The following is a 26,487-nucleotide window of genomic DNA, read 5'->3' on the forward strand; positions in this document are numbered from 1 at the left end:
TCTATCACATGAACCCCTCCTGCATGAGGAAGGCTTGCCAACTCATTGTTAAGAAGAACCCTGTTGCATTAGGGCAAGGATCCTTCTAGAATATCATCCTGATTTCAGATGTAGCCAAAAGTTCAAAACCTGATGATGCTTCTCATCACAGTTTCCTCCGTACAGGTATTTGCCAATGTTAGAACAGGAAGACAATCAGTATGGATTCATCACTGATAGGAGGAAGAAGCTACATTTAGCAAAGGTGAATCAGAGTCTTGATGTATTCATTGATTTATGAGAAAGACTGAGAGCCATTACATGTTTCCATTTCTTTGGTGGATAACATTTTTCCTTTTGCTCTGTATTGGAGCTAGCACTGTGAAATAGTATCCCCATTGCCATATAATGGAAGCAGATCAGATTAGCTTTCCTCAAACAGTGGCCTCCAAACAACAGACCATTGCATTCAGAAAAAGCCCTCGCTATCCAACACCGTGCTTTCTGTTCCATGCTGCAGCCTCATATCTTTCCAGCTGCTCTGCTCAGAAACTCACATTGGGAAGCCACTTTCCCGTCAGTCACTCCAGCAAACTCTGTGCCCTGATTTCTGTGTGGAAGCATCTGTCCAGTGCGAGTTTCTGAGCCAATTGGCTAGAAAGAGAAGAGGCTGCAGCGTGGAATGAAAAGCGCTGTGGTATGCCCGCACAGCTTTTTCTTGAATCTAGATCCGGCCTTCAGGCCACCGTTGGAACTTGCTTCTCCAGAGGAGTGAATGTTCTTCCTCCCCTGCCCTCCCCCCCACAAAATTTGTAAGGGGGGGAGCAGTTACAGAGTGAAAAATAAAGGGTGGGAAGGCAATTAAAAATTGGTGAGCCACCCAAAGCACATGGCTGGGGGGGCGGTGGAAACCTGTATAGCTGGCAGCGATGCCAGGGACTCCTTTTTGCAGGAAACCGGCAAGTCACCAATAATGTGCTCACTTGGTCAAGTTATGCCACGTGAGGGGATTAGTGACATGCCTGCTGTATGTGAGGAGTTTACAAGGTCTACACTGCTCTCCATTCTGTGCATACATGCACGCGTGTGGACAACTGAAGCATTTGGTGGGCCACTGTGCAATACAGGAAGCTGGACTTAAAAGGGCCTTTAGCCTGATCCAGTGGGGCTCTTCTTATGTTCACCCACACACTTCTACCACAATTTATAAATGAAGATATAACTTTAGTTATGTACAGTGAATGAACTGATTCAACGTAGAAAATTGTATTCTGGTATTAGAAGGAACAATGTCCATGTCAGACTGTGCATGCCTGGGAACACTAACCCCCCCCCCGGTCTATAGAATTATTACATGTAGAAGTGGACTTGTCTACAGAAAAGTCAGGTTAAGTGTAGGTAAACTTTATCTACATTTTCAACCCAATCCTAACCAATTTCCCAGTGCTGTTGCAGCTGCAATTCAACCCCAAGGTAAAGAAACATTCTGTTACCTTGAGATGCCCTCCATGACTGCTCCCCCCAAAACAGGATGCAGTGTGTACCTCCATTAGCATGGCTGCATTGGTGCTGGAAAGTGAGGTAGGATTGGGCTGTTGGATCAAAGCAATATTTAGCCTCAAGTATGCATGTCCCGATCTCCATAATATTCCAATGGACTGACTCCCAATGAAATTGCAGAGCTGATGTTGATTTACACCGGCAGGCTATCTGTCAGCTTGATTCCCTTGCTGTGTTTGATAAGGCAGTTTCAGGGTGTTGAGAAGGCCCTCCAGAACTCTTCACTCCTGTGTTTTGCCCTCTACAACTGACAGCCACTTGCGTACCACCTATCTTTGGGTACCCATTCCTCATATAAGAATAGTATGATTGAAAGGAGACCAAAGAAAGAAAAACCAGACCACATTTTTCTTTTAAAATGATTTTTTAAAGAAACTGCATACATCAGAGACAATTTAAATACCATGCAGTTTCAATATGTACAAAAACCTAGGACATAGAGATTCAGTTTTAGTGTTTTTTCCTCTAGGTATTTACATTTGTTCTATTTTTTTCCCCATACAGCCATAATCTGTTAAATTACAATACTGGAAGATCACAGGCTTGACTGTCACCACATTCACTCCTATACAAAGACAAAACTATGTACATACACTTGACTTGGAGAATAACCAGAAAATGCACTGGGTTCAGGAGAACTGAGATGTATGGGCGTTGGGGGTCATACATCCTATTCCTGCTTTTCTGTTTACACGCACTTAAAGTTAAGCAGCCCAAGCAGGTTGGAGGAGAGCATAATTTGCAACCCTGTTTTCCACACACTACAGCAATGCCTAAGGCCTTTTAAATCACTACCCTTTTCACAGATATTGGCAGAAATGTTTTGTTTACACAACTATAAGAGAAATTCAGGTTTGTGTGTGCTAACCCTCATCTGCATGTGAATAGCAGCATATTTAATGAATGCAAAAGTTCACTGCTAAAGCTAGAAAGAAAGAAAGCTTGTCTCCCCTTTTGAGAGACAAAATGAATGGGCACTGAAATGAATGGGCACTGAGCAACAGGAAAGCAGTGCTTTTGCCCATCTCAGAGGAGAGAAAAGTATTGCGTGTGCAGGAGTACATAGTGAGTTGCACTATGAATTTGTTGCTCTGTACCTTGATTATGAATGTTGGCGTATTTGAAATGATGTTCTCTAGTTTATTGACAGCCATCTAACTTTGCCTTGGCAAGAAAGGTGGATATAAATGTTTTAAAACAAATACATTCTTACAACGGTTCCAGTGATTTGATCAATGAGTAGGAATGACAGCAAGACATGTAGCTAACTGGACACTGTATGCAGCCTTGAAAAGTAATTCATTTTCATGCAAAGGGTTCACTGACTAAACAGGCATTTTTACATCAGAAGGCAATGATATTTCTCCTTTTTACTATTTAATGGAAGTGGGTCAGTGTTGGTCCCTTGATCCAGTCATTTGCTGCTGCATGTGTTAGAGACATTGAGCACATGGAACAGCTGTTTTGCACACAAAGTTCAGATGTGCGCAAAAAACAAGGGCAGCTCTATTGCTCTTTTTTCTGTGCAAGGAAATGTTTATGGTTTCCCACTATGCTCAGTTAAAGGAAGCATGGATGTGTTAGTATAGTGAAGCCGCAGATTTATTTCTAATACTACCACTGGGTACTATTCTAATAGTACCACTGGGTACAATGTCAATATCACAGGGAGTAACCACTCACAAACCAGTTTATTTTAATATAGGAGCAAATGGATATTTGTAGTGAAGCACCACATGTAGTCATAGATAGTACTTTTAGTTCTTTTTTTTGCACATGAGCATATCTGCTTTCAACCTCATACCTTGAAAAGGTACATCATCATCATAAATAATGTATAAGATGTCCCCAAATAACATGCACTCCAAGCTGGTGTAACTGCTCATCCCACTTGCAAATCAAACCTGTCAGCAATATAGAGGAACAGTGAGAGCACCTTTTGCTTCAATTAATTGCATTGCTGTCTCTTGCAAAGCAGAATAACTGTTAGCACCTTCTCAACATTCTTGTCCATGAAATCATCCTCTCTTCTGGGGCAGAGGGGAGCAAGTTTCTCTATATGAGCAATTACTACACTAAGATTCAGTCAACTGTTCTTGATCTACTTTCTTGTTCACTACTGATGCTTTATTGCAATATTAAGCAATCTGCCACTGGTAGGAGGGTATGTTCTGTGGTGTTTTCTGTGTTATAATGTTATATTTTAATTAGAGGTACACTGAGCAACACTCATGTTCCAACACTTGGAACATGCAAATGACAATTCCTTCTAGTGCCTTAACACTAGTGCTAGGGGCTTTGTCCTGTTCTCCACTGAAAACAACAGTGCCACAAATACAAAGTCCTTGGCATGTTGCCCTCCCTATTGTTGAGCAGCATGGGATTCTAAAGAGTCAGAAAATTTAAAAGTTGTTCAGAAAACTATTCCCATCAGCCAACATTTGGATTATTATTATTGGCTTTTGGAAAGCAAAGGTAAACGGGTAGCAGAAACCTAAGTATCATCTTAGGAATGTTGCAAAAATGGAACTGTATTATAATGCTAGGAAATCTGGCCAGAACAGGATGCTTTAAGATCATAGTTGTCAAAATATGAGTGTCGTGGGCAGTTCTTCTCACTCCACCTTTCAGTTCTGCATGGGTGTTTACTGATTGAACATAAGAACAGGAGTTTCAACTCACCCTGCTCCTGTAGTCAGGATCATGCCCTTCCACCAGTTATATGCCCTCCCACCTGGTGCTCTGACCAGTGACAAAGGGTTACTTACTCACTTTTCATAGTGTTCCCCCCATCCCAATTCAGAAACATGTTCTAAAGGTTTGCTCAGACCCAATCCCTAAAATTTCTTCTCTTTCTCTTGCCCTTGTACTCTCAGAATGACCACAAGCATCACTAGCCAAGTTCATTTTATTTCATATCAGGTGGAGGCTAGAGGACCACTGTCAACCTGTGTCAGATGGAGACTCTATAGATTGAAGGCTCCATATGACAGTTTGACAAGCCCTGAGTGGAATGCTATGGTAAAAACATTCAAGGGTGAGCAAAGCATCCAGGTTGTCAAATGTTCTGCTTTAAAAGAAAAGCGATACTTTCTAAAAGTTTTTCAAAGCACATGATGAGCCATTGTTATTTTAGTCCTACACCAGTGGAGTAATTTGAGAACTGAATTCAGCATAGCTACAATAGTTTGGGATGAAGATGGCTAAGAGCTCAGCAGTTGAAAGAGGATGAGGTTTCTGGTCTAGAAGCATCATATATGCTGAATTTGAATCAAGAAACCATCTTAAAGCTTGTGACCCTAGCCAAAATGCTTTGACTGAGAGGATTTGGCTCTGGGTTCAGAATGGTTTCAGGTGCAAAGGCGCCTCTGGAAGATACAAGAGAAGAGCCAAAAACAAAGAATTACCCCACCTCTAGCTTTTTGCCAAATGCTTTGGTTCTCACTGAGCCATTCATATTTTGTTATTTACACCAGGTAGTGTTCTACATAACAGAAACCCCTGCTCTTAAAAAAAAATATCCATGCATTCAGCATAAAACTGGCCCTACAGATAATCTTGAGATAATTTCTTTTCCATCTTGCACTTTACAGAAGGCAAAGATAGTGCTCCACATTGATTTGGTTAACCAGCACATCTGCTTTGTCATCTAACCTCTGCACAAAGGCAAAGGAAAACAAGCAGGGTAGAAGGCCGCCTAACTCATTCTGTTTGTAAAGGTAAGCTTGTTACCTAATATCCCTGTATCTGTAATCATTTCAAAATTGCTTTTGCAGTGAAGGAGTCATTTGAATGAAAGTGATGTATGATGAAGAATCCTCCTTGTGTTTCCCTTGCAAAACAGAAGGGTGACAGCCAGCCAGCCACAAGATCCTCCAGGGATGATTCTCAGGAAATGCCAGTGATAGATAGATCCTCAGAGTGGGTCCTTCCCCTCCTCATCTTTCTAAGGTGCTCTCCAATAGAAAGAAGTGTTTGGTAGAATGTGCTGACTCAAAAGGAGAGTAGGCCTTGTTACAGCTTTTGTTCAGTGGGTCATGCCTGGGTCAACACCAAGTGCCTCAGCTTTCTTTGGAGTCAGATGAAAGATGCTTGGAGGGGTAACAGGTGACTGAAGAAAGAGAGGATGCATGAACGGCTGGTCTTGAATGAGAGGGGAATCCACACAGCAGAGAGTTTTAAATGTAAGTGCCAATTCTTGACATGATTCTTGCCATGGGTGATGTCAGCTGCAGAAAATTGTGCCGTCTTATGATGTAGTTCTACACAGTACAGGAAAATATAGTTTCCTTTTTATCTTCTTGTTTTTATTAATTTTTTTTAAAAAAGGCAATTCAGAAGATTTACATTGTACGTAACAGAGAAGTCAACAATACCAGCACTTATGGTTCTTTTCAGTTACGCTTTGAAGATGGCATAGTATTCACTTGGGAGTGAACGTCTATGGTCTATGAAACCTGAAAAGAAAAGAAAGGGGGGAAAGTGCATCAAACAAATCTGCTTATTTTCAAAAGGAACTGGATTTAACCAATCCAGCAAGCACACTGGCTAGTGTGGATAGTTCTCAGCTCTGCTTCAGTATATTGTTTCTGGGAAGAAACATTGTGGGTGTGTTGAAATCTTCAAACCGGAATACGGCCAACAAAGGCTATAATTTGCGTAATGCTAAGAATTTAGTATTCACAGAGACAATAACTATTGAGGTCATAATAAGTGATGAGAAGTACTAGTTTATAGTGCTGGTACAAATTTGATGCATTCAGTGATGAACCTAACACTGGGTGAATGGAATAAATGCTCTGGGCACTGAGCCTGCGCAACGCTAGGACTGCGTGGAAAGCCTTACTGAGGCTCCTGAAATGATTGGAAACAGTACTTCTGGTTTTCTGGAAGTGCAGTTTAAGACCGCGGGAAGTTTCAGAACACTTCCCCAGTCAGTTTTAGAGTCGCGTGAGGCTCTGTTGCGCTTGGTGAGTGTGTGTGTGGGGGGGCGATGGCGATGCAGAGCGTGCCATCGCGGACCTTTGTCCTGGGCGCGGGATGGGCTGAGTCCATTACTGAATGCATTAAAGTCACAAGAGGCCTCTAGTTTAGGCCAGGGCCAGCCCATCCACGAGGCTGACAGAGGCAGCTGCTGCAAGCAGATTGGCAGTCGGCACCTACCTCCTTCCATCTGCTTGCCTCTACAGTTCCCCCTCCTCATCTCACTTCCTGGATTGAAAAGGAAAAGGGGGATGGTGCAAAAGAGAAAGTGTGGATGCATGACAACAGGTGAGCCAGAGCAGTGTTCTTCAACCTTGGAACTGGGACCCCAATGGAGTAGTGAAGCCTCCGTTGTGGGGTCGCAGCAGCTTACAGGAATGAAAAAAATTGAAGACCACTGGACTAGAGACCACTAGGTAAAGGGTACCTTCAGGTACCAGGAGATGGTGTCCCAGTCCTGTCAAGTTCTTAGCAATTGCACTAAAATAGCGTTCACTAGTACCAGGCTTCATGGTAACTTTTTCTGCTCTCTCTAATGAGAATATTTGGTTACAGTGCTGGGAGGGCATAACAGGGGTGGGGAGTGGGTGGTAACAGGGGCAGGGAAAGGATAGGGTCCCAGGAGGGGGCAGGTCAAACAGTTGGTCCCTAGTCTCATACTTTATGTACATATGGGCGCAATCTTAACCAACTTTTGAGCACTGACTTAGCTGCAATGAAGCCCCAAGGTAAGGTAACAAACATGCCCTTACCTTGAGAAGGCACCCTTGACTGCCTCCCCACTGCAGGTTGTAGTGCATGCCACATTGGCACAGCTATGTCAGTGCTGGCAAGTTGGTTAGGATTGCGCCCTATGTATTTATATATTTGGGTTGTGGCACAAAAAACGTTGAAGAAGACTGAGCTGGAGCATTGGAGACACTCTAGCTCATCACTTCCCTCTCCTCCACACTTCCTCTCCACCCCTCCATTTTCCTACCTAGGGAGTGGGAGAAGCAGAGGCTTCCACATCACCAGGCAAGGGGTGGGGGTAACATTTGGCACATTGCCTCAGGTAGCAGAAGGTCTTTGGCTGTGGCTGGTTCAGGCTGTAGGACACAGTGTGTTGAATTTCTCCCCAAATGTTGCGAAGAAGTTTTAGTTCCTAATGCCAGCTTGTGGATGCAATTTTATGGTTCAGATGAAGGAAATCGCAGGGCCAGATGCAATAGGGAGGCAAGGAAAGGCCAAAAAATAGGGCAGATAGGGAGTCCAGTGGGCTTGGTGAACAGTGCGAGGCAGTGATTGTCAACCTTTTTCGTCTCATGGCACACTGACAAGGTACTAAAATTGTCAGTTTTTTGATCAGTTTTTTGATAATTAACAAGACACACCATGCTGTTGCTGGGGGGCTAACATTTCCCAGTGGCCCTACTAATAAATGACCTTCTCCCAAACTCCTACGGCATACCTACAGACCATTCACAGCACACCAGTGTGCCACGGCACAGTGGTTGAAAATGGGTGGTGTGAGGAATGGGTAGTTAAGTAACAGCAATCTTTTGAAACTCTGGAACTAGGAAAACCAGAGATTACTGATTTAGAGCCAAATCCTATCCAATTTTCAGTGGTGGTGCAGCCATGCCAACAGGGCATGCGCTGCATCCTGTAGTAGGGCGGCAGTCATGGAGGTATCCCCAAGGTAAGGGAATGTTTGTTCCCATTCTTTGGGGCTGCATTGTGACTGCACTGGCATTGGAAAGTTGGACAGGATTGGGTCCTTAAATGTTCCTTTTTATCATGTATCTCAGAGGCACCACATGATACAACTTGGAAAATGAAGTTCTGCTTTCCTTTCCCAGCTATAATTTGCAAAAAAGACAACCTGAACATTTCTTCTGCAGAGCAGTATGAACTCTTCACTACATCAGAGGTACATGCTTTCTCAACAGGGAAATGGAAAATTGTCTATTTTGCATACTGCAATTGGAACATTACATTAATCAGTATCTTTACATTAAACAAACAGGAGAATCATGAAGTGGTGAGGTGAGCAGTTGAAGGAAAGCCTTCAATGGATTAGAAAGACTTAGCCAGGATGGGATACATAAAGGAAAGGCTGTCAGACTTAGTTCCTGGGAAGCTGCATTAAAATATCAGACATGTTAAAGTCACTATGACTGACCTACATGGCAGAAATGCTCAGAAATCATGGTTTAAAAACATGCATCAAAGAACCACCCATAGGTAGATCTACTGTGCTTTTGTGTAAACTGCATTGCAGTACGTATATAAAACAAGAACTGCATTTCTCAGTCAGGTGGAAGTGGTCTTTTCTTTAAACTGCATTTGTAGACTTCCTCAAGAACTACAGTAATTTATTCATCACACCAGAAAAGCAACACATGCACATAACTCATTACCATTGTGACACAACAAACTCATTACCTTTCTAATGATTTTATAATGAGAATGTATTGGAATTTCTTCAGGAAGGTGGCTGCCTCCAAATGTTCTGTATCTTTACATAGTTGATTTCTGAAGGTGATTATCCAACTATCCTGACCTATCAACTCAATAAAAATCTTCCACTGAAAGCTGAAACATGAACATGAAATAAATTGTGGTAGAACACCCACATGTAACAGGCTGGGTCCTCTTCAGATCTGGATCTAAAGCAAAATCTGGTATGTGTGTGTGTGTGTGGGGGGGGGGGCACTCACGGAAATCAAAATGTTTATAACAGAGCTGAGTGAGAAGCTATAACATGGGCTGAAGTTCCAACAGCAGTAGTTTCCTTTCCTGAAAGATCTCTTGAGCTACCACAGTAATAGTAGACTCCTATATGAAAAAAAGTCTTTATACAAATACTCAAAAGCAAAAATATCCACCATACAAACACAAAACTCCATGCACAGTTCCCACTTTGCTAATGTTTCATAGCATCTGAGATTTCTGGATATCAAAATGATATGATGTTCTGAGCCTTTCACATCTGGTATGAATCACCCTTGTGAGTTCATATCAACAATAAAATACCACCAAGTAAAATGAAAAGAGCCCCACTGTATAGCCTTCCATTGGAGTAAATCTGGTGCAATATAACCTCACCTGAGATGCAATAATAAGATTGCCATTGGTGGCCTTCTACAAAAGAAATCCGAGGCAATATCATGGATAAGCTCCTTCACAGAAATGAGTACCCAAGATAGTCTAATACTAGTGGAATTTCATTTTCTAGTGCCAGTAGTACAGTGAACCCTTGACTCAATGGCGCTCTATTTAACTGAAAACAAAAGATGCTTTCTTCATTAAAAATGAGTCATATGCATTTTGTGCATGCACATCTCCATTGACTTCAATGCATTTGGATTTAACAGATTTTTGGCATTAGTGGACCCCACTTTGCCCCATTAGTCCATTAAATTGAGAGTTCACTGTACGTGAGCATTGGTTTGTCATGAAAATGCTAATAGCATTGCCAGGTCACAACCCAGAGACTTTCCCCCTGCCCAGCTGTTCACGTTGCCTCCAAGCTGCAGTACACAACAAGTGCCCTGGTTGCTCCAGCAGATGGGCTGCAGATCCAGGGTGGCAGAATGGCTGAATCCTCAGGATGGGGGGGGGGGGCGACTGTTAAGGAGACGGGAGAATTCTCCAGTGTGGGACCTGGCAACCCTAAATGTTCAGCACAGTAGTTGTAACAACTATTTATGATGACAGCTGACTATTCAAACACCACTGAAAAGAAATATCACCACCTGTGATGTTCCATTCACTATGTGACTATAGATAGAAAATAGCCAGGCTGATGCTGAAGTCAGCATCATCTGTATTATTCACAGTCGGTGTCCAAAAAGCTTACCTTGTTAGATGCCTGCTTAATTCGTGAACTTCCATTTCAGTGCTTTTAAATTCATTGAGCTCTTTGCGAATTGCTGCCTGGAAATGACAAGCAAATATGTAAATGTACAGCTGAACAGTGATGTGAATACTTCCCATTTTCTGAACTATCAACAGAAGGATAGACATGCTGCCAGAAATGAGAAAGTGAACAAATGTATTTATATAATTTCTGTCATGCCTTTCCAAAATATAAAACCAGCACAAAGTGGCTAACAACCCAAAACATCAAAATATTTTAAAAAGATACAGATTCCAACTTATTACAAGCAGTATTAAGTCACAAAAAGCCTTGCGGAATAAAATGTCTTTAAATGGGTCTTGAATCTTTAGATCGGTTACTTGCCCAGAATGAGCAACAGAACTTTTCAATAGTCAGAGCCTGCGAGTGGCCCAACCACAAGGCCAACTGAACCCCTCCCATCAGGCAGAGGGTTCTTGGAGGCAACAAGCAGTAGGAGTTGCCCCATACTCATCCACTAGCTACCTTGGCCCGTGTGTGTGAGAAGGGTACTGGCAGTGGTAGATCAACGCTGGAGTGAACACTGGTGGAGGTGGCAAACCAGCGCCATTCTGGGCAGCATTTCATTAGACTGCCAGAGACACTATGCATGAAACTTCATGAGACACTGACAGATTTGTGCTATAGGCCAGCATGGTAACGTTCGTTATACATATCCGCAAGTGCACCCAGATCCTATGCATGCTTGCTTAGAAATAAATCAAACACTTGAATATGACTCCCGCCTCCTACCCCTAACTATATATGCATAGGATTGCAGTCTAAAAGGAGAAAATAATCTAGAACAATGGAATCCTTAGATGAAAGAAGGCATATGTTGCAATGAGGCATGAGCAAGTAAACAGTGCTTGGTGAGCAGCGTGTAGAAATGGCTTGTTATAGTTTTATGTGTAAATGACTCCAAATGAGAGCACATGTACATTAATTAAAGCAAAACCCAGAATAAGAGAAATAAACAGATGAAGGGGACAACTTGTAACCTGTGCTTGAAAGGCTGCCAGAGTTGAGTTCTGGAAGACTGCATGGGGAGAGCACAGAGGCATCTTATTACAAACACCCTATAGCCTTTTTTTATTGGTTCAAGAAGGTTCAGATGGGGGAAAAAAAAATCACAGAGCATGACATGTGTCCAGACATCTGAGTCTAGTTCATTCTAGGCATTGGCAGAATGTATACAGATGTTGTCAATGTCTCAGAATTAGCATGGGCCTCATTTAACCCCAAGTGTGGTTGCTTTGTGTTGGCCAAGTTGGTAGAACCTATTGCCTCCCTTGCCTTTCCTCCATCTGCTGTTTGCTCATTTTGCTCGGCATGAGCGGTGATCAAAAACCATTTTCCTCTTTGGGGACTAGCTTTCTTCTTGCTGCTATGCATTGTAGCTGGACAATTTTTCTAGTTTTTAAGAAATTCTGCATGACATTAAAACACATTGAAAATAACAAGGTAGAGCTTTATCTTCTGCCTTTGTGATCAAGAAAGAAAGCCAAAGTAGTACCACTTGGAGACAACTATCCTGGTGCAGAATAACCCTCTGCTGTATAAACACAGAGCTCGTTCATGTCTGGGCAGCTGTTTTGGAAGCAGATGGTCAAACACAAACATGGTAGAAAGCAGTATGAGAAAAGAAAGTGGAAGCCCCCAGTTCAGCTATGGGCAGTTTGAGGAAAGCAAACTTGTTCCAACCATAGCCTCTGTACATTTACAACATTGGGCTCACAATACTGAATGAAATGAAGTCAGCATTAGGGCTGCCTCTGAAGACGGTCCAGAAACTACAATTACTGCAGAACGCGGTGGCCCGTGTGGTTGCTGGGGCTCGTCAGTTTGACTCAGTCAAGCTGCTGCTTCGGCGGCTACATTGGCTGCCAGTTCATTTCCGGGCTGAATTCAAAGTGCTAGTTTTAACTTTAAAAGCCCTATACAGCTCGGGTCCAGGGTATCTGAGGGACCGTCTCCTTCCATACAGTCCAACCCGTCCTCTCAGGTCATCAGAGCAGGCCCTTCTGACTATGCCGCCACCAGTGGAGGTGAGGGGGATGGTGGCAAGAAAGAGGGCCTTCTTGGTGGTGGCTCCCCGTCTGTGGAACTTCCTCCCCCTGGAACTGAGAACAGCTCCCTCTTTAGAGTCCTTACTGTGGGGGGCTTAAGACCTTTTTATTCAAAGAAGCCTTTTAATGTAGACACAAGGGGGCATGACTTTTATTTATAAAATTTATTTTAATTTTGGGTTCGAAGTTTTATTGTGTTTTAATGTTTTTAAATGTTTTATTTTAATACATATTTATATATTTTATGTTTTTATATGATTTCTTTTGTAAGCTGCCTTGAGTGCCCTTTACCGGGACAGAAAGGCAGGATATAAATTCTATAAATAAACAAATAATAAATAAAATAAAATGCCTGACAATCTCTGTGAAATGTTTTGAACACTCTAAAGGAGCTGGGGAGGGAACTTCAATAAATACATACAGATAAATAGTATGCTGTATTTTAATTTGTAATTTAATTTGAAGCAAAAACCATAGTTTTTGAGTACCTTAAAGATCAACAGATGTATTGTGGCAGATACTTTAATTGATTAGCACTAACTTCATCAAGTACATTAAGTGTTCTCCTTACTCGGTCTGTATGTATATATACCTGCATGCACACACAAGTGTGAGTATGCCCACACTCCTACGTGGGTACAGAAAAAACGAACAACTGTGGAGCCAAATGGCCATGAAAAGCAAGAGGGACAGTCTGTGTCAATTCTATGTAAGCTCAAATGAATATCAAATGAAAAGCTTGGTGTCTATTCACAACAGAAGTGATACTGTAATCCTCCTAGCTTTGCTATGCTAATGGGACCTCAGTGGTGGGATAGGAAGTCATTATTTTGGCTGACATCCAAGGGAATAGAACCAACATTTTAAATGTGGGACAACTACTCATCCAAGTAACTACTTCCTTTTTTATTTTCAAAGGGGGAACAGCCATTGTTTCTTTGTCCCAGTAGTCCTTGGTATGATCTGAAATTTATGACATGTAGGATAGCTATAGTGAATTTAAATGTCATAAAATGACATTAAATGTCATAAAAGGACATTTTGCCTGTTAGTGCAAAAAGGTTAATAGGTCTCCACATGAAGTAATAATAAATGAAAGAGTCCCTCAAGCATATATTCAGCACCATACCATCAAATATTGTCAGATCTCTTAGGCAATAGGGCCTATGAAGCTGCCAGACAGGCTTGAGCTTATTGGGTGGACTTTAAAGCACAGATATGTACATGTCCCCCATTTTAGAAATTAACCCCTGCCTTTTGCACTGTCCTTCCAGGCTAGTTCTGTTGCATTTGTTTCATATTTGAAAACGGCATATTTGAAAACAGCCGAAAGAAAGAAAGGTTTTTGAGGTTTCTTCAAGGTCTGCTTGTGATGAATAGGATAATAAGCACTGGGTCAGGCTGGATTCCATTTTGTTAGGCCAGAAGCCATCTTAGTTTGCCCTAGGAAAACTGTACTGTTTGAGATTGCACAAGGAACCTGATCAGTCTTCTCAGTAGCCACTAAACTTAGAAATCAGATAAGACGACCTTCATGCTGGACTTCAACTGGGGATGCAGCACCGGGCCTCCCCAGCCTTTGGAAGGGCTCTGGAAGACAGGCAGAGGCAGCAGCAGCACCACCACCCTCAAAGGCAGCCTGGGGCTTTTGTCCCCCTGGACTGCCACTGTGTTACATCAATTGGTGTTGCATCAGCTGATGAGGTCACCTTCTAGAAGCTTCAGCTGGTCCAAGCCTCTGCTTGGCTAGACATTACCTTTAAGGCAAGGTTCCCAAACTTAGCAGCACCACCAGCACTCATTCTCTGCAGTGGGTCGTTGCACTCCTGGTGGTGCTGGCGGCCTCAAACGGGCTGGTGATCCACTCTATAGGCTTCTGTATGAAGCAAACTGGAAGCGGCTTTTGGAAACTGGAAATGACTTATGGAGGCTTCTGAGGACCATTCTGAGGCCTCCAGAGGCTTGCAGAGTAGGTTGTCAGGCTGGGAAAGGCCTCTGGGTGCTGAGGTAAGTACTGGGGCTTCCACAATGGTTCCTATTTGGAGCCAAATCAGCACAAGGGGGAGGGTCCACATCACAACTCACTGTGTGTGGGTTCAAGGCCCACACTTTGGGAAGCACTGCCTTTAAGCTGAGGTTCTCAAACTGAGGCATTGCGACACCCCTGCCTAGGAGCCTCAGCCTCTGGCCCCTTAAAAGGGTGGGAGAAGGCAGCAATCCCCAGGATTGCGTCGCTAATGGGGCAAAGGGTTTTTTTAAACTCACAGGGTCTGCTGCACCATCCAGGAGGTGCATGGAGCCTCGCACAGCCCTTGGGCTCCCCAAGTCTTAGAATACTGAAAATAAGTGACTGCAAACCACTTCTGGAGTCCTGTGGAGGGCTGTGAGGGGGTCCCTGCACCTCCTGGATGTTGCAGCAGCCCCCTGAGTTAAAAAAAAGTCTTTCCCCTCCGTTAGTGATGGATCATGGGGATCATCACATCACTGCCTTCACCTCCTCCTGCAACGACTTATCTCCGGAGTTTTACTCCTGAGAAGTTTGAGAACCTCTGTGGTACATAAGCCTGTTGCTGGGACAGGCGGGGATTTGGCATCTGATCTTTCCTGATAATTCTATCAGCAGCCACAGTGGAACAACCCAGACCTGTGCCAGTGATATTGCTGGCCCAAGTCTGTTGATCTGTGTTGGCAGATCAAACCCAGGAATGGTGAAAGGATACGGTGCACACAGGCATCGCAGATCCCACCCCTTCCCAGGCCTGATCCGTCTACTCCTGCCCCCATTGCTGCCCTCCCCCCACCTCATTCCACCCCCTCCCCGCCATCCTTCTTTTGCTGGACTTATTGCTCTGGTGGGTGTCTGTGCATCTACTGGCCCTAGTGGGAAGGCTCTGCTCTTCCCACTGGCACACCTATCTGCTCCATTGCAAAGCACTTTACAGCGCTTTTGCTAGAGTGCAAAAGCCTGGCATGCGGACAGAGCACATGCTCTGTTGGTGCACCACTTGGATAGGACTAGAGTCTAACTGTCCCTCTTCACTCCAGCACAGTGGCTTTTCTAGTGGCTGTTTGCTGGTGTTTCTTCTTCCACAGATGTATTTGGCACATGGGTCTTCTGTTTGACACCCCTGGTTTAGGGTTATTGCAAAGATCACCAATGTTTTCAAAGCTGGCTATGTATTGACATCATTCTATTCAAACACAGGCTGATTTAATAGAGACCAAAATGCAAAAAACAAAAGAAAAGAAAAAAACAAAAAAAGAATTTGGGGCCCACTACTTAAATCCTGTGAATACAGTGTCTCCTGCTGGGAATATTGTTCCGGACCTATAATAGGGCCAGATAATAGTTTATGCTAAGGGATTCTGGACATAAATCTACTAGTGTGAAAGGATTTTTGAAAGGCATTATAGGCCTCCAAAAGGCAAAAAACCTCTCAGTCATGACAGCTGACAAATATTAAGTTGAACAAACTGTCAACTTCTATGAGTGCTGTTGGTTTGATTTTTTCCTCAAGATGTGATAAAGGACACTTACAAAAAGGAACAGTCATACCACCGACTGCAGGAGGACAACCAAGCTGCAAAGGTAATTCATCCAGAACAGTGCACACAATCTCTCCTCTAGCATGCAAATCTGGAGTAGTTTTTCATGTTATGGTATTATCTCCTTTGCTGTTTATTTTCGCTATGTAATTTGAGAAGTGAGCATATTAGAGCCCAATCCTATTTGCGTGTTGTACTGGCCAATGGTGCAGCAGCCTCAGTCTACACTATTCTGTAGAGTGCTTCTGCTTGTGCAAGGCCTAGAAGGCCACATGCTGCTGACATGGTCCCTCCCCTTTTTAACTGCATGTGAGGGCAGTGTATACATATGCAATGAAAAAGAGTCCCCTGGAAAACAGGAGAGGAACTAGGATGAGTGTGCCTCTCTGTAATTGCAAGGGGGCTGATTCAAGAGATAAAATATAACCTGAGCCCATCCAAGAACCCTAGAAGAAAAGGAGACTCTAGAGCAGTTCAGTTGAAATTTGGAGTGAGTGTGGGATGCTCTTTATCAATACAATAAAACCCTTGCTAACTGGCAAAGAGGCACCTTTCAAAGTGGCAACCTTTTATATTTAGCAGGGGCAGAGCAACTGTCCCTCTTCACCCTAGTATGATGTCTTTTCCAGAGGCTGTTGCTGGTGTCTCTTCTGAATCTCTTTTTAGACTATGAGGGCCCATCCCTATCTAACTTTCTAACACTGGTGCAACCACAATGCAGCCCAAGGTATGGGAACAAATGTTCGTATAACTTGAGGAGGCCTCTGTGAATGTCTCCCCACCACAGGATGCAGTGCACGCCCCATTGGCACAGCTGCACTGGCACTGGAAAATTGGATAGGTTTGGGCCCTGAGCCCCTCTGGAGCAGGGAACCATATGCTGATTGATTTTCCTATGCAAATATCTCTGTGAACTACTCCCATTGAAAAGTGTTACATAAACATTCCAAACAAACAAGCAAACAAGTTTGATTTTTTTTTTTGCATCTCCCCAGACTGGCATGTGCATGCCCCCCCCAATCACACCCCCCTTTTATTCTATTATCATTTCTGATCAAATAGGTTTGGGAGGCTTTTGAAACAATATAAATATGAGAGGCAAATATCAGTTGGATGACTATATACACCATGAGAAGTGACCTGTCTCTTAAACTGCCTTCAGCATTTTCAATCGAATGATCATGTGACAGTAGATACTCAGTGGGGCAAATGAAAAGCTTTCTGGAGTGGTAGCTAAATATATAAATATGATAATCAAGAGACTGTGTCTATGATGGTCATAAATGGTTGAGCCTATGTAGTAAAATCTGGTTGGTTAAGGCCGGAGGTGAACTGTCTGATTCATGCATTCCTCCATCCTATCTTTTGTTTTACACTGTTTGTATTTTAAATATGCCAATAAAGGTTTCTTGAATTGACTTGACATCATATGACAGTCTTCTAAGATTAGTGGCAGGGAGCAGGAACAAAAGAGAAGAAAAGCCCTCCTTTTTATCCAGATATACCTGGTATATAAATCAGTCCCAGAAAACCAGGATTAAGAAAGGATCATGAAAGAAACATAGTTTGTCAAACCTGTTTACTTGTGAAAAATATATACTGAACTGATTTTTATTCAGTAGCTGAGCATACAGCAAGCCTGAGCACCAGGGTAAGTACTGAATTGGGGTGTGTGTGCTGTGATGATGTACAGAACTGCTTGCAAAATGTCTGCCTCTGGTGGAACTACTCAGCAAAAAGAGCAAGCATAAGTGCTGTCAGCAAGATATTTCTCAGATAATTACAGGCCTAATTTTCTTCATGCTAAGCCCGGTGGCAGTGTAAATAGCCCATTGATTTTACTGGAATTAATGCAAATTTAAGCAACTGCCAACGATTCTTTACAGCAGAAAGTAAAACAAAGCAATGTGGGGGGGAGGCAGAGTTCTGCACGGGTTCAGGGCTCAGCCAACTCCTGATACCACACCACCCCTGCCTGTTCACTTGTCAGAGGCATTCTGCAGAGCTCTACCCTGTGGTATCTCCCATTCCATCCTCAAAGTTGCCTGTGGAACAAAACTTGACTAGGTTTTTTCATCACTGGTCCTTTGTGAGACATCACACAAATGGATGCTCAATCCAAGAAGGTTTCCTCTAAACTTCTTCTACATACTTTATCAGCAGCTGTGAGCCGTGTCCATGGTTTGTCTGCCCGCCTGTCATAGTCCTGAGCGTCTGCCACTTCCACGTAATCGCTGAAGCGGATGAGAATTTTTCTCTCACGCAGCTCTTCCACTGTAGGCCTCTGACTTAGCTGTAGGAGCAAAGGGGAAAATGGGATCACAGCTTCAGTCTTCCCCAAACCTATTTGCCCATTTCTTGCATAGACAAAAACATGTTAAAAGAAATGCACCTTTGTTTTCCAATTAATGACAGGTATCCAGAAGTGGGTAGATTAATAATTATTTCTTTTTAGTTTCAGATGAAAGGCTTCTATCAAGGTATGTGCAGGCATTCCCTCTACAAAAAGACTGCCTGTTATTTTGGAATTCCAGAGCACCATAGAAATGAATGGAAGGTTTGCTTTTCATAGTTATCACTTATCTGCCACAACTCCACTGAACAGTGAGGGTGTTCAGAGGGGGCACATCTTAGGTTCTTCTACATGATGTTTACATTTGAAAAGTCAGGCAGGCAAGTCCCAACCACAACAGCTATATTGTCTAATAATGTGCTTTAAACTAGTTATTCATTCATACAAAGTGAGGTTGAATTATATTTGCTTATTTACTTTTTCATTTGTTTCTTCCAGATCTATCTTAGGCATGTGAGAAACCCATTCAAGTTCAATGGGGCTAATTCTAAGTAAGGACACATATTAAGGCAGTTTGGTTTGACGTTATGTAGCCTTCCAGCAAGGGATCAAGACTTTCCTTTTCTGCCTGTCCTTCCTTTCTTAGTTGCTGGTAGTCGCTTTGGGTTTTGTGGTTGAATTTTGTTGTAATGAACGCACGTGTGTTTTAATTGTTCATGACATTTACAATTATATGCGACTTTATATTCTGTTTCTATTTTGGAATTTTACTCTTTTCTCTCAACATTGTATGCTGCCTTGAGTGCTCCATTTGTTTGGAGGGAAAGGAAGAATATCAATATTCCTATCGGTGTCCTATCAACCAGGAGAGTTTGTCAAGGAACTACAGTATCCTCATTATTCTAAAATAATTCAAAAACAGCAGCATTAAAAAGTAGGCCAACTGTGCCAAAAGCTTTTTATAAACCTATGGTTACAGTCCAAATACATAAGTTTGCCATATAGGTAAGTTTGTGTATTTACCCAAGGGCAGAACTTGATCTCAAGGGATTTATTCCCCTTGAATGCACAGTGCTTTTAATGTCAGCAGAATGAAAGAGATTTTCTTCAGTAGAGTCCTCCAGTCGGCATCTCTATGAAGTAAATGTTGTTGGCTCCTAGGTCTTGCAAAAAAGTTTACAACCACACCAAAAGGGAAGCAAATCCCTTGCATGCATTCTTGGTTGCATGGTGAGATGCACTGTGTATACAAATATCTTTGCTCTTTCCTAAATGGTGAGCACACATGAAGTTGCCCTCTGTTGTGGCTTGAATGTGTTTTAAGTAGTGTTAACATTTACACAGGGATAGCTAACTTTAAAATGCAGACCATCACTGAAAGAAAAATAGAATTTGTATCATTGCCACCGCTAGCATAGCAGTCTCAAAATGGTTATTTATTTTCCTTTCAATCCCAAACTATATAAGCAATAACTCCCCAGAAACATGACATTAAATATCAAAGATGAGACCCAAAGCTGGGGAATTCAAAGGTACAGTTGATATTTAATCTTTTACACACATACTAACAGCCCAGTAGTTGGCAATCTTCAGTCTTGAAAGACTATGGTATCACGCTCTGAATGCTGGTTCTGGCACAGCGTCTAGTGTGGCTGAAAAGGCCGATTCGGGAGTGATAATCCCTTCCACACTGGGAGCAAGTGCAGTCTGTCCCTGGTCTGTCTCCCTGGCTAAGGGCCTTCCTTCTTTGCCTCTTTGCCTCAGTCTGTTGGCCAAGTGCCTCTTCAAACTGGGAGAGGCCATGCTGCACGGCCTGCCTCCAAGCGGGCCGCTCAGAGGCCAGGGTTTCCCACCTGTTGAGGTCCACTCCTAAGGCCTTCAGATCCCTCTTGCAGATGTCCTTGTATCGCAGCTGTGGTCTACCTGTAGGGCGCTTTCCTTGCACGAGTTCTCCACAGAGGAGATCCTCTGAGATCTGGCCATCATCCATTCTTACGACATGACCAAGCCAACGCAGGCATCTCTGTTTCAGCAGTGCATACATGCTAGGGATTCCAGCTCGTTCCAGGACTGTGTTGTTTGGAACTTTGTCCTGCCGGGTGATCCTATCTAAATCCCCAGAAGGTGACGCAGCAGCACTGGTGTGGCTGCTGCTGTATCTTGCAGGATTTTGGGCTGCTGAAGGTGCCCTCGGGGTAAGGGAACATTGGTCCCCTTGCCCTGGGGTAAGTCCTACTGCTATAGGCCAACTCAGACCTGCGTTAGCAATATTGCTGGTGCAAGCTCGAGTAGATCTGTACAGGTGGATCAGACCCAGGGAGGGGGTTAGGATATGGCATGTGCCAGTGCCTCCAATCCTGCTCCCTCCTGACTCAATCTGCCACCCTGCCACTATCTCCTCCCCATTCTACCTCCTCCCCTGCTCTGGACTTCCCTGCTCTGGCGGGCATCCCAACAGCTGCCTGTATGCGCAGGAAGACTCCAGCCTTCCAGCTGGCACATCAGTTGCTCGCACTCACAAAGAGCTTCACTACACTTTTGCAACAACACGCACCGGCAGAATACATGTTCTGCAGGCACAGGCCCTGAACAGAATTGTGCCATAATGTGTGTTTCCCCCACCCCACATTAAATTAAGACTGAAGCATCAGTGTTATCACCAAATTCAAGCTTCAGTACAGATTCTGGTTGCTATGTAAATGTAGTAAGATTTTATTTAAACATAATGCTCTATTTATATTTTTTGTAATGACAAGTGATCAAAGTAAAAAGGCTTGCAGGCTAAATATAGACTGAAGAAAATGATTTAAAAGGAATAGTGAAGCCTCAATTTTCACTGTCACTAGCATGGATAATGAAGTCAATTACTGAAGCAGGAATGTTTCAGGAATGAAAGGTGCCACTCCAAAATGGAAAGTTTATGATTCTTTGGAGCTGTGGTGAGCAGCTGGAATGCACACAGGATTTATCTGGCCTACTTAAGGTTCTCCTCCAATCTGAGTAAGGGTCCAATCCTAACCAATCTCCCAGTGCCGATGCAGCTGCAATGCAGCTCTCAGGAAATGAAATAATTGTTCTCTTACCTTGAAGAGGTATCTGTGAATGCACTCCTACTGCAGGATCCAGCGCATACCGCACTAGCATGGCTGCATCGGCACTGGGAAGCTGGACAGGATTGGGCCCTAGGTGACTTACCCATGGGCTGGTTGTTCTAGAGCAGTGGTCCTCACACATTTAGCACTGGGACCCATTTTTTAGAACGAGAATCTGTCAGGACCCAACAGAAGTGATATCATGACTCGAAGTGACATCATCAAGCAGGAACATTTTTAACAATCCTAGGCTGCAATCCTACCCACACTTACCCAGGAATAAATCCCATTGACTATCATTGTTAAAAGCATAGACATAGTAGCTGGTTAAAAGTACAGGTCTGTAACATTTCCCCAAAATGCAGTCACATACCATGGTAGCATCAAGTTTAATATATGAAAAATATATTGAAATGAATAGGGACCCACCTGAAATTGGCTCGTGACCCACCTAGTGGGTCCTGACCACAGTTTGAGAAACACTGTCTAGAGAAAAGGCCTTAACGGGATGGATATAGTCTGCTCTCAAGATGACTGGGATAGGTAATCAAATTTTAGGAAAACAAGGAGCTCCATCCCTGACAATCAGGACAGTCCTAAGATAGCTTGTGAGAGCTGGAAAAATTCTACAGACGGAAGCCATTGAAGAGAAAGAAGAATCACACAACCTGCTTTAACAGAGTGACAGTCCAATCCTAACTGGGCTTTATGACACAGGAGCAGCCGTTCTGTCGTAAATGGCCATATGGAAGGACTGTATGCATGCTGCTGGCAGGCACTCTGGAACCACCACTGCAAATGGTAGCCATGTTGCTGCTGCCAGTTACTGCAGGAAAGCCAGTGTGGTGGGTGGGTGGTGGGAGGAACAGGGCAGGGTGGGGGAGGAATGGAGGAGTGTTTGAATGAACGAAGGAGTGAATGGAGGAGTCCCTGGGTGTGGAGGGGCTATTAGCCACATGGAGAAATGAAATCATAGTCCAGAACCAAAAGAATGAAGTTGCCTATCCAAGGGAATGTCATGACTAGGCTGCATTTTTAATGTAGCAGGCACCAAACCCCAGCCTGCGGGCCAGATTCGTGTTTGCAAAAAGGCTTTCCCATGTGGAACAGAAAGTTCCTTGCCATAGTGTGTTATCTTTCAAGCCGTTCTTCTAAAAAATTCGCACTGTGCAGTTGCTTCCACTGTCTGTCGTTCCAGCAAGCTCTGTGCCCCAATTTCTGGGTGAAAGTAGCTGCCCAGAATGAAGTGGGAATATTCTGGGAATATCGGCTTGAAAGATAAGATGCTGCAGTGGAATGGAATGCTCCATGTCAGGAAGTGGTCCGTGGTTTAGAGACTGCTGCTTTAAGGCATAAAAGAAGCGTTTCATCAGTGGAAGAACCTCAGCATTTCTAAAGAAGCCTAATGGAGAACGTGGATTTCCACAACAAGATAATGTTGTTTGCAAGCTTTTCTGTACTGTGGCACCACATTCTGCTTTCATGGAATCATGAAAAGCAACATCTTGTGGTTCCTCTGATTTAATATCCTTCTTGCACTTGCACCTCGGGATACAAATTTATTCCAAATTTAGAGGTACTGTTAAGTTTCTGTAAGGATGCCAAATATAGCTAAGTAAGACTGAGGTTTGGGAGGGAGTACATAATTATGAATGGGTTAGAAATTTAATATGCTCACTGAGCACTTGTTTGCCCTTTGGTCCTCCGCATTTTTCAGCCTTTGATTTCACTATGAGCTCTGGGTGTGGCAGTGAACTCTGCCTGGGGCCAAGATATCTAGAGCAAAGAGGAAGGAATATGAGAAAGAACTGAGTCATAGCAGTGCCTTGGACATATCTGTTTGTAAATATTAGCAGGGCAGGATGCAAACAGAAGGGCACTTGCACCACAGTCAAGCTCCACACATGTCCATATTTTCCTTTTTCTAGATAATCTTGGTCTATGTGAAAAATGTAACATGCCTAGAAATGTATTCTTTGTCACAAAGGCAACTGGCTATTTCCCAGTAAAAACTTTCTATATTTTACAGCTGTTTCTTGTAAGAAACAGCTTCACAGCCTTGGACAGATTTCACGGAAGTCTCTGATAATCACGAGAAAGCATCTCCAACCACATGACTCTGATTTCATACCAGTGAATGGGCACAAACCACTGAGTAGTTTTGTTGCATAAGCATCATGGGAAAAATATGAAGATGGTGCAGGAGCTTCTTCTTTTGCTCAGATTTTAATGAGGTATGAAAGTCACAGTTCCAGAAAAGTGAGCAGATGGGTCAGTATTCCAGCAATTATTGTTGATGGTCACTTAAAAACCTCTCAAATGGTAGCTCATGGGGAAAGCCAGTGGACTGAAGTCTTTCACCATGTGGTGAACCATGATATTCTCATAACCCCAGAGAAGTCCAGAGAAGCAAGGTGGTGATGGTGGTGATAACATTTGACTTTTCACTTGGCTGGAATCCAAAAAACGGCTAACCAAATGAGATTTCAAGAAGCCACCATAGTTGCATAGTTATCTGCCACCATAGTACTGCATAGTTATCTGAATCCCCCTGAATTATGCTACTATAAACGGAATGTGACACTGGAATCAGACCCTATGTCAGTGATGGCTAACCTTTTACTGGCAACTGTGCCACAAGTTAAGTCCAAGGTATAAGCTAGTGCTACAGTGCAGACTCTAGTACATATGAAGCTCTACCTTCACTGTGCCTTAGATATATCTTGTCTACTCTGTTTGTAGCCTACTGATCTAGGGACCAGGCAGCAAAGAAGAGCTGAACAGGCAGCCAGGAGCAATCCAGGGCTGTGGGCTCTTGCGCTCTCACCCAGGCATGCCACAAAGTCACGAGTACCTACTATCCATGCTGAGTGGGAACAGTAAGGAAGGTTATATATTTGTCATTGCCAAAGCCAAAAGAAAAAACAAGCTATTAGTTTCAAATTTTGATACTTAATTTGCAAGTAAATATTTTATACAGCCCAGTTTTTTCTGCTTGCAAAACAGGGAAAATCACAATGGCACTAGCTTGTGGATTTGCAGCTTAGGAATGTCAGACAACATCCAATCAACTGCTTGTAGGATGAATAAAACATGGTCTGAGATGCTGAGAATTTGCTCAGTATTTCAACTATTACTATGACAGCAACCAAGAGGTGTCCCACTGTATTATCCCTTTTTTGGTTTGCTGTTTCAATACTAAAATTTAAGTAATGATGCAACAATGTTTCCTTTAAGAGTCAGATTCTAGAGGCAGAGGACCTAAACTGTATCACAAAAACCTTTGTGCTAAGATGTGGAGTGTGTGTGGGGCAGAGGGGGAGACAAAAAGTCATGGGTATGGCTTCTTGAAGGGGCTATGTAAGATATATAGAAATACTACTTCTATGTAAGATAGAAGAAATACTACTCTCCCCCCCCAACTCCTTCTTTGACAAGAAATGCAATTTATCTGAATTAGCAGCTGCTTCTATTTTCTCACCTAATCTTCTTATCCTCTGGCTAGTCACACCTCTCTCAATATCCCATTATTTCTCACAAGCTGCACTGATCTGAGCCAGCAGGAGGTCAGCAAAGAGCATGACCGAGCTGCAACTCATTTCCTAGCATTGTTTTGCTTTCAAAATAAGAGAGAGAGAGAGAGAGAGAGAGAGAGAGATTGCCTTAACACAGTAAAGCAGAGGTAGTAGACATATAAATATAAACTCCGAATTTGGGCTTTACTGTGGATATTGGTATATGAATCCCTCAAAACACTGAGAAAAGTCCAGCCAAAGTTAAGCATTGATTAAGCATTACATTGATTTCAGTGTTGTGTGATATTGCTTGATTGCTGTTTTATTGGTCTTATTGTTGTTCTATGCTCTGCTTTTTCTGTGTTTTCACCTTTTATCTGTTTTGCATGCCTGATTAAATGTTTATATATTGTATTGCATTTGTATTTTATTGTTTTTTGGATTTTATTATTATTGTATTTATTCTTTATTTATAAGCTGCCTTGGGTGCCCCTTTCTGAGTAGGGGGCAGAAGATGGATTAAAAATTGCCCTAACAAATAAATAATAGTTTTCTTTTTTCATTTTTTATTACTATTATAATAAAGAAAAAGAAAAAAAACACACAATAAAATAAAAAGGAAAGCAAACAACACTGAAAAATAGAAAATACCTCTATTTAGAAAATAAAGAAAACCTCTAATAGTGTAGCATGAGCAAAGTCGAATATTCTAACAAATAAATAATAGTTTTTCAGTTTTCCCAAGTGTCAGAACACTCAAATGTCATTAAGTGTCAAAATACTAAAATTTAGCTAATTTTGCCCTTTATTTTTTAATTTGCATTTGTGAAATAATAGCTGTTATACATATGCAGTTCTGGTTAAAATATTCAGATGTTCGCGGGTTACCATTTGGATAGAGTCAGCCAGTCTCTGTTGCTTGGATCATCTGAACTCATTTGCTCAGAAAGTACCTTTCTGCGGTGTGTTTGCTCTCTGTTCATTGGTACTTTGGACTGGCCCAGTTCAACTTGTGTCAGGTAGTGTTGGGATGGATGAAGTTTTAGTCCTTCTATGATACAGTCAAAGGCTTGAAATCAGACATTAGTAAAGTCTAATTGAGCAGAGGCATCTCTGGGGCATATTCAGGAACATGGAAACTAAAAGTTGATCCCTTTAAACATCCACTCCACTTAGAGCTCTTTGAAATTCCTATGTATTGTTAAAATAATAAAGCTTCACCCCTCAGTGGCCCAACCCTACTTGTGTTCTGCGCTGACCGAAGTTGTGTTCCATCACTGCAAGACCTGGGCCACTGGCACAAGAAGCTGCAACACTGTCACATGGGCCTGGGCCATGAGCACAAATAGCAGGCAGTCCTGGGTGCACACCAAAAGCCCTGCTATTGGTAGAGGGGGTGTTTTGGGGGAGGATTAGGGAAAGAATTGGGGCTGGCTAGGAGAGTGTCAAAAGTTGGGTGGGGCAGATATTTGTGGCAAGATAAGCATCAAGAAAACATGATACCACTACAGTGAAAATCTATTAACCCATTTTTGCCCAGCCCACAGGTATACACATTGATCCCTGT

At 42.8% G+C, this 26,487-nt stretch overlaps 1 protein-coding gene across 1 annotated transcript in view; it reads right to left on the reverse strand.

The window, feature by feature from the left end:
• Window positions 1-3,732: 3,732 nt before the first annotated feature.
• The window catches only part of PHACTR1 (phosphatase and actin regulator 1), a 144,574-nt gene continuing 121,819 nt past the window's right edge, over window positions 3,733-26,487 (reverse strand). Inside the window, exons 9-11 of the mRNA XM_066626000.1 lie at window positions 18,173-18,313; window positions 10,367-10,443; window positions 3,733-5,996 (exon numbers count right to left, since the gene is read on the reverse strand). Of these exons, the coding sequence (XP_066482097.1) occupies window positions 5,981-5,996; window positions 10,367-10,443; window positions 18,173-18,313 (234 nt within the window). The 3' untranslated portion in view covers window positions 3,733-5,980. The remainder of the gene's footprint in view (window positions 5,997-10,366; window positions 10,444-18,172; window positions 18,314-26,487) is intronic.

This window comes from Tiliqua scincoides, chromosome 4 (genome assembly GCF_035046505.1).
Source record: "Tiliqua scincoides isolate rTilSci1 chromosome 4, rTilSci1.hap2, whole genome shotgun sequence".
Classification (NCBI taxonomy): Eukaryota; Metazoa; Chordata; class Lepidosauria; order Squamata; family Scincidae; genus Tiliqua; species Tiliqua scincoides.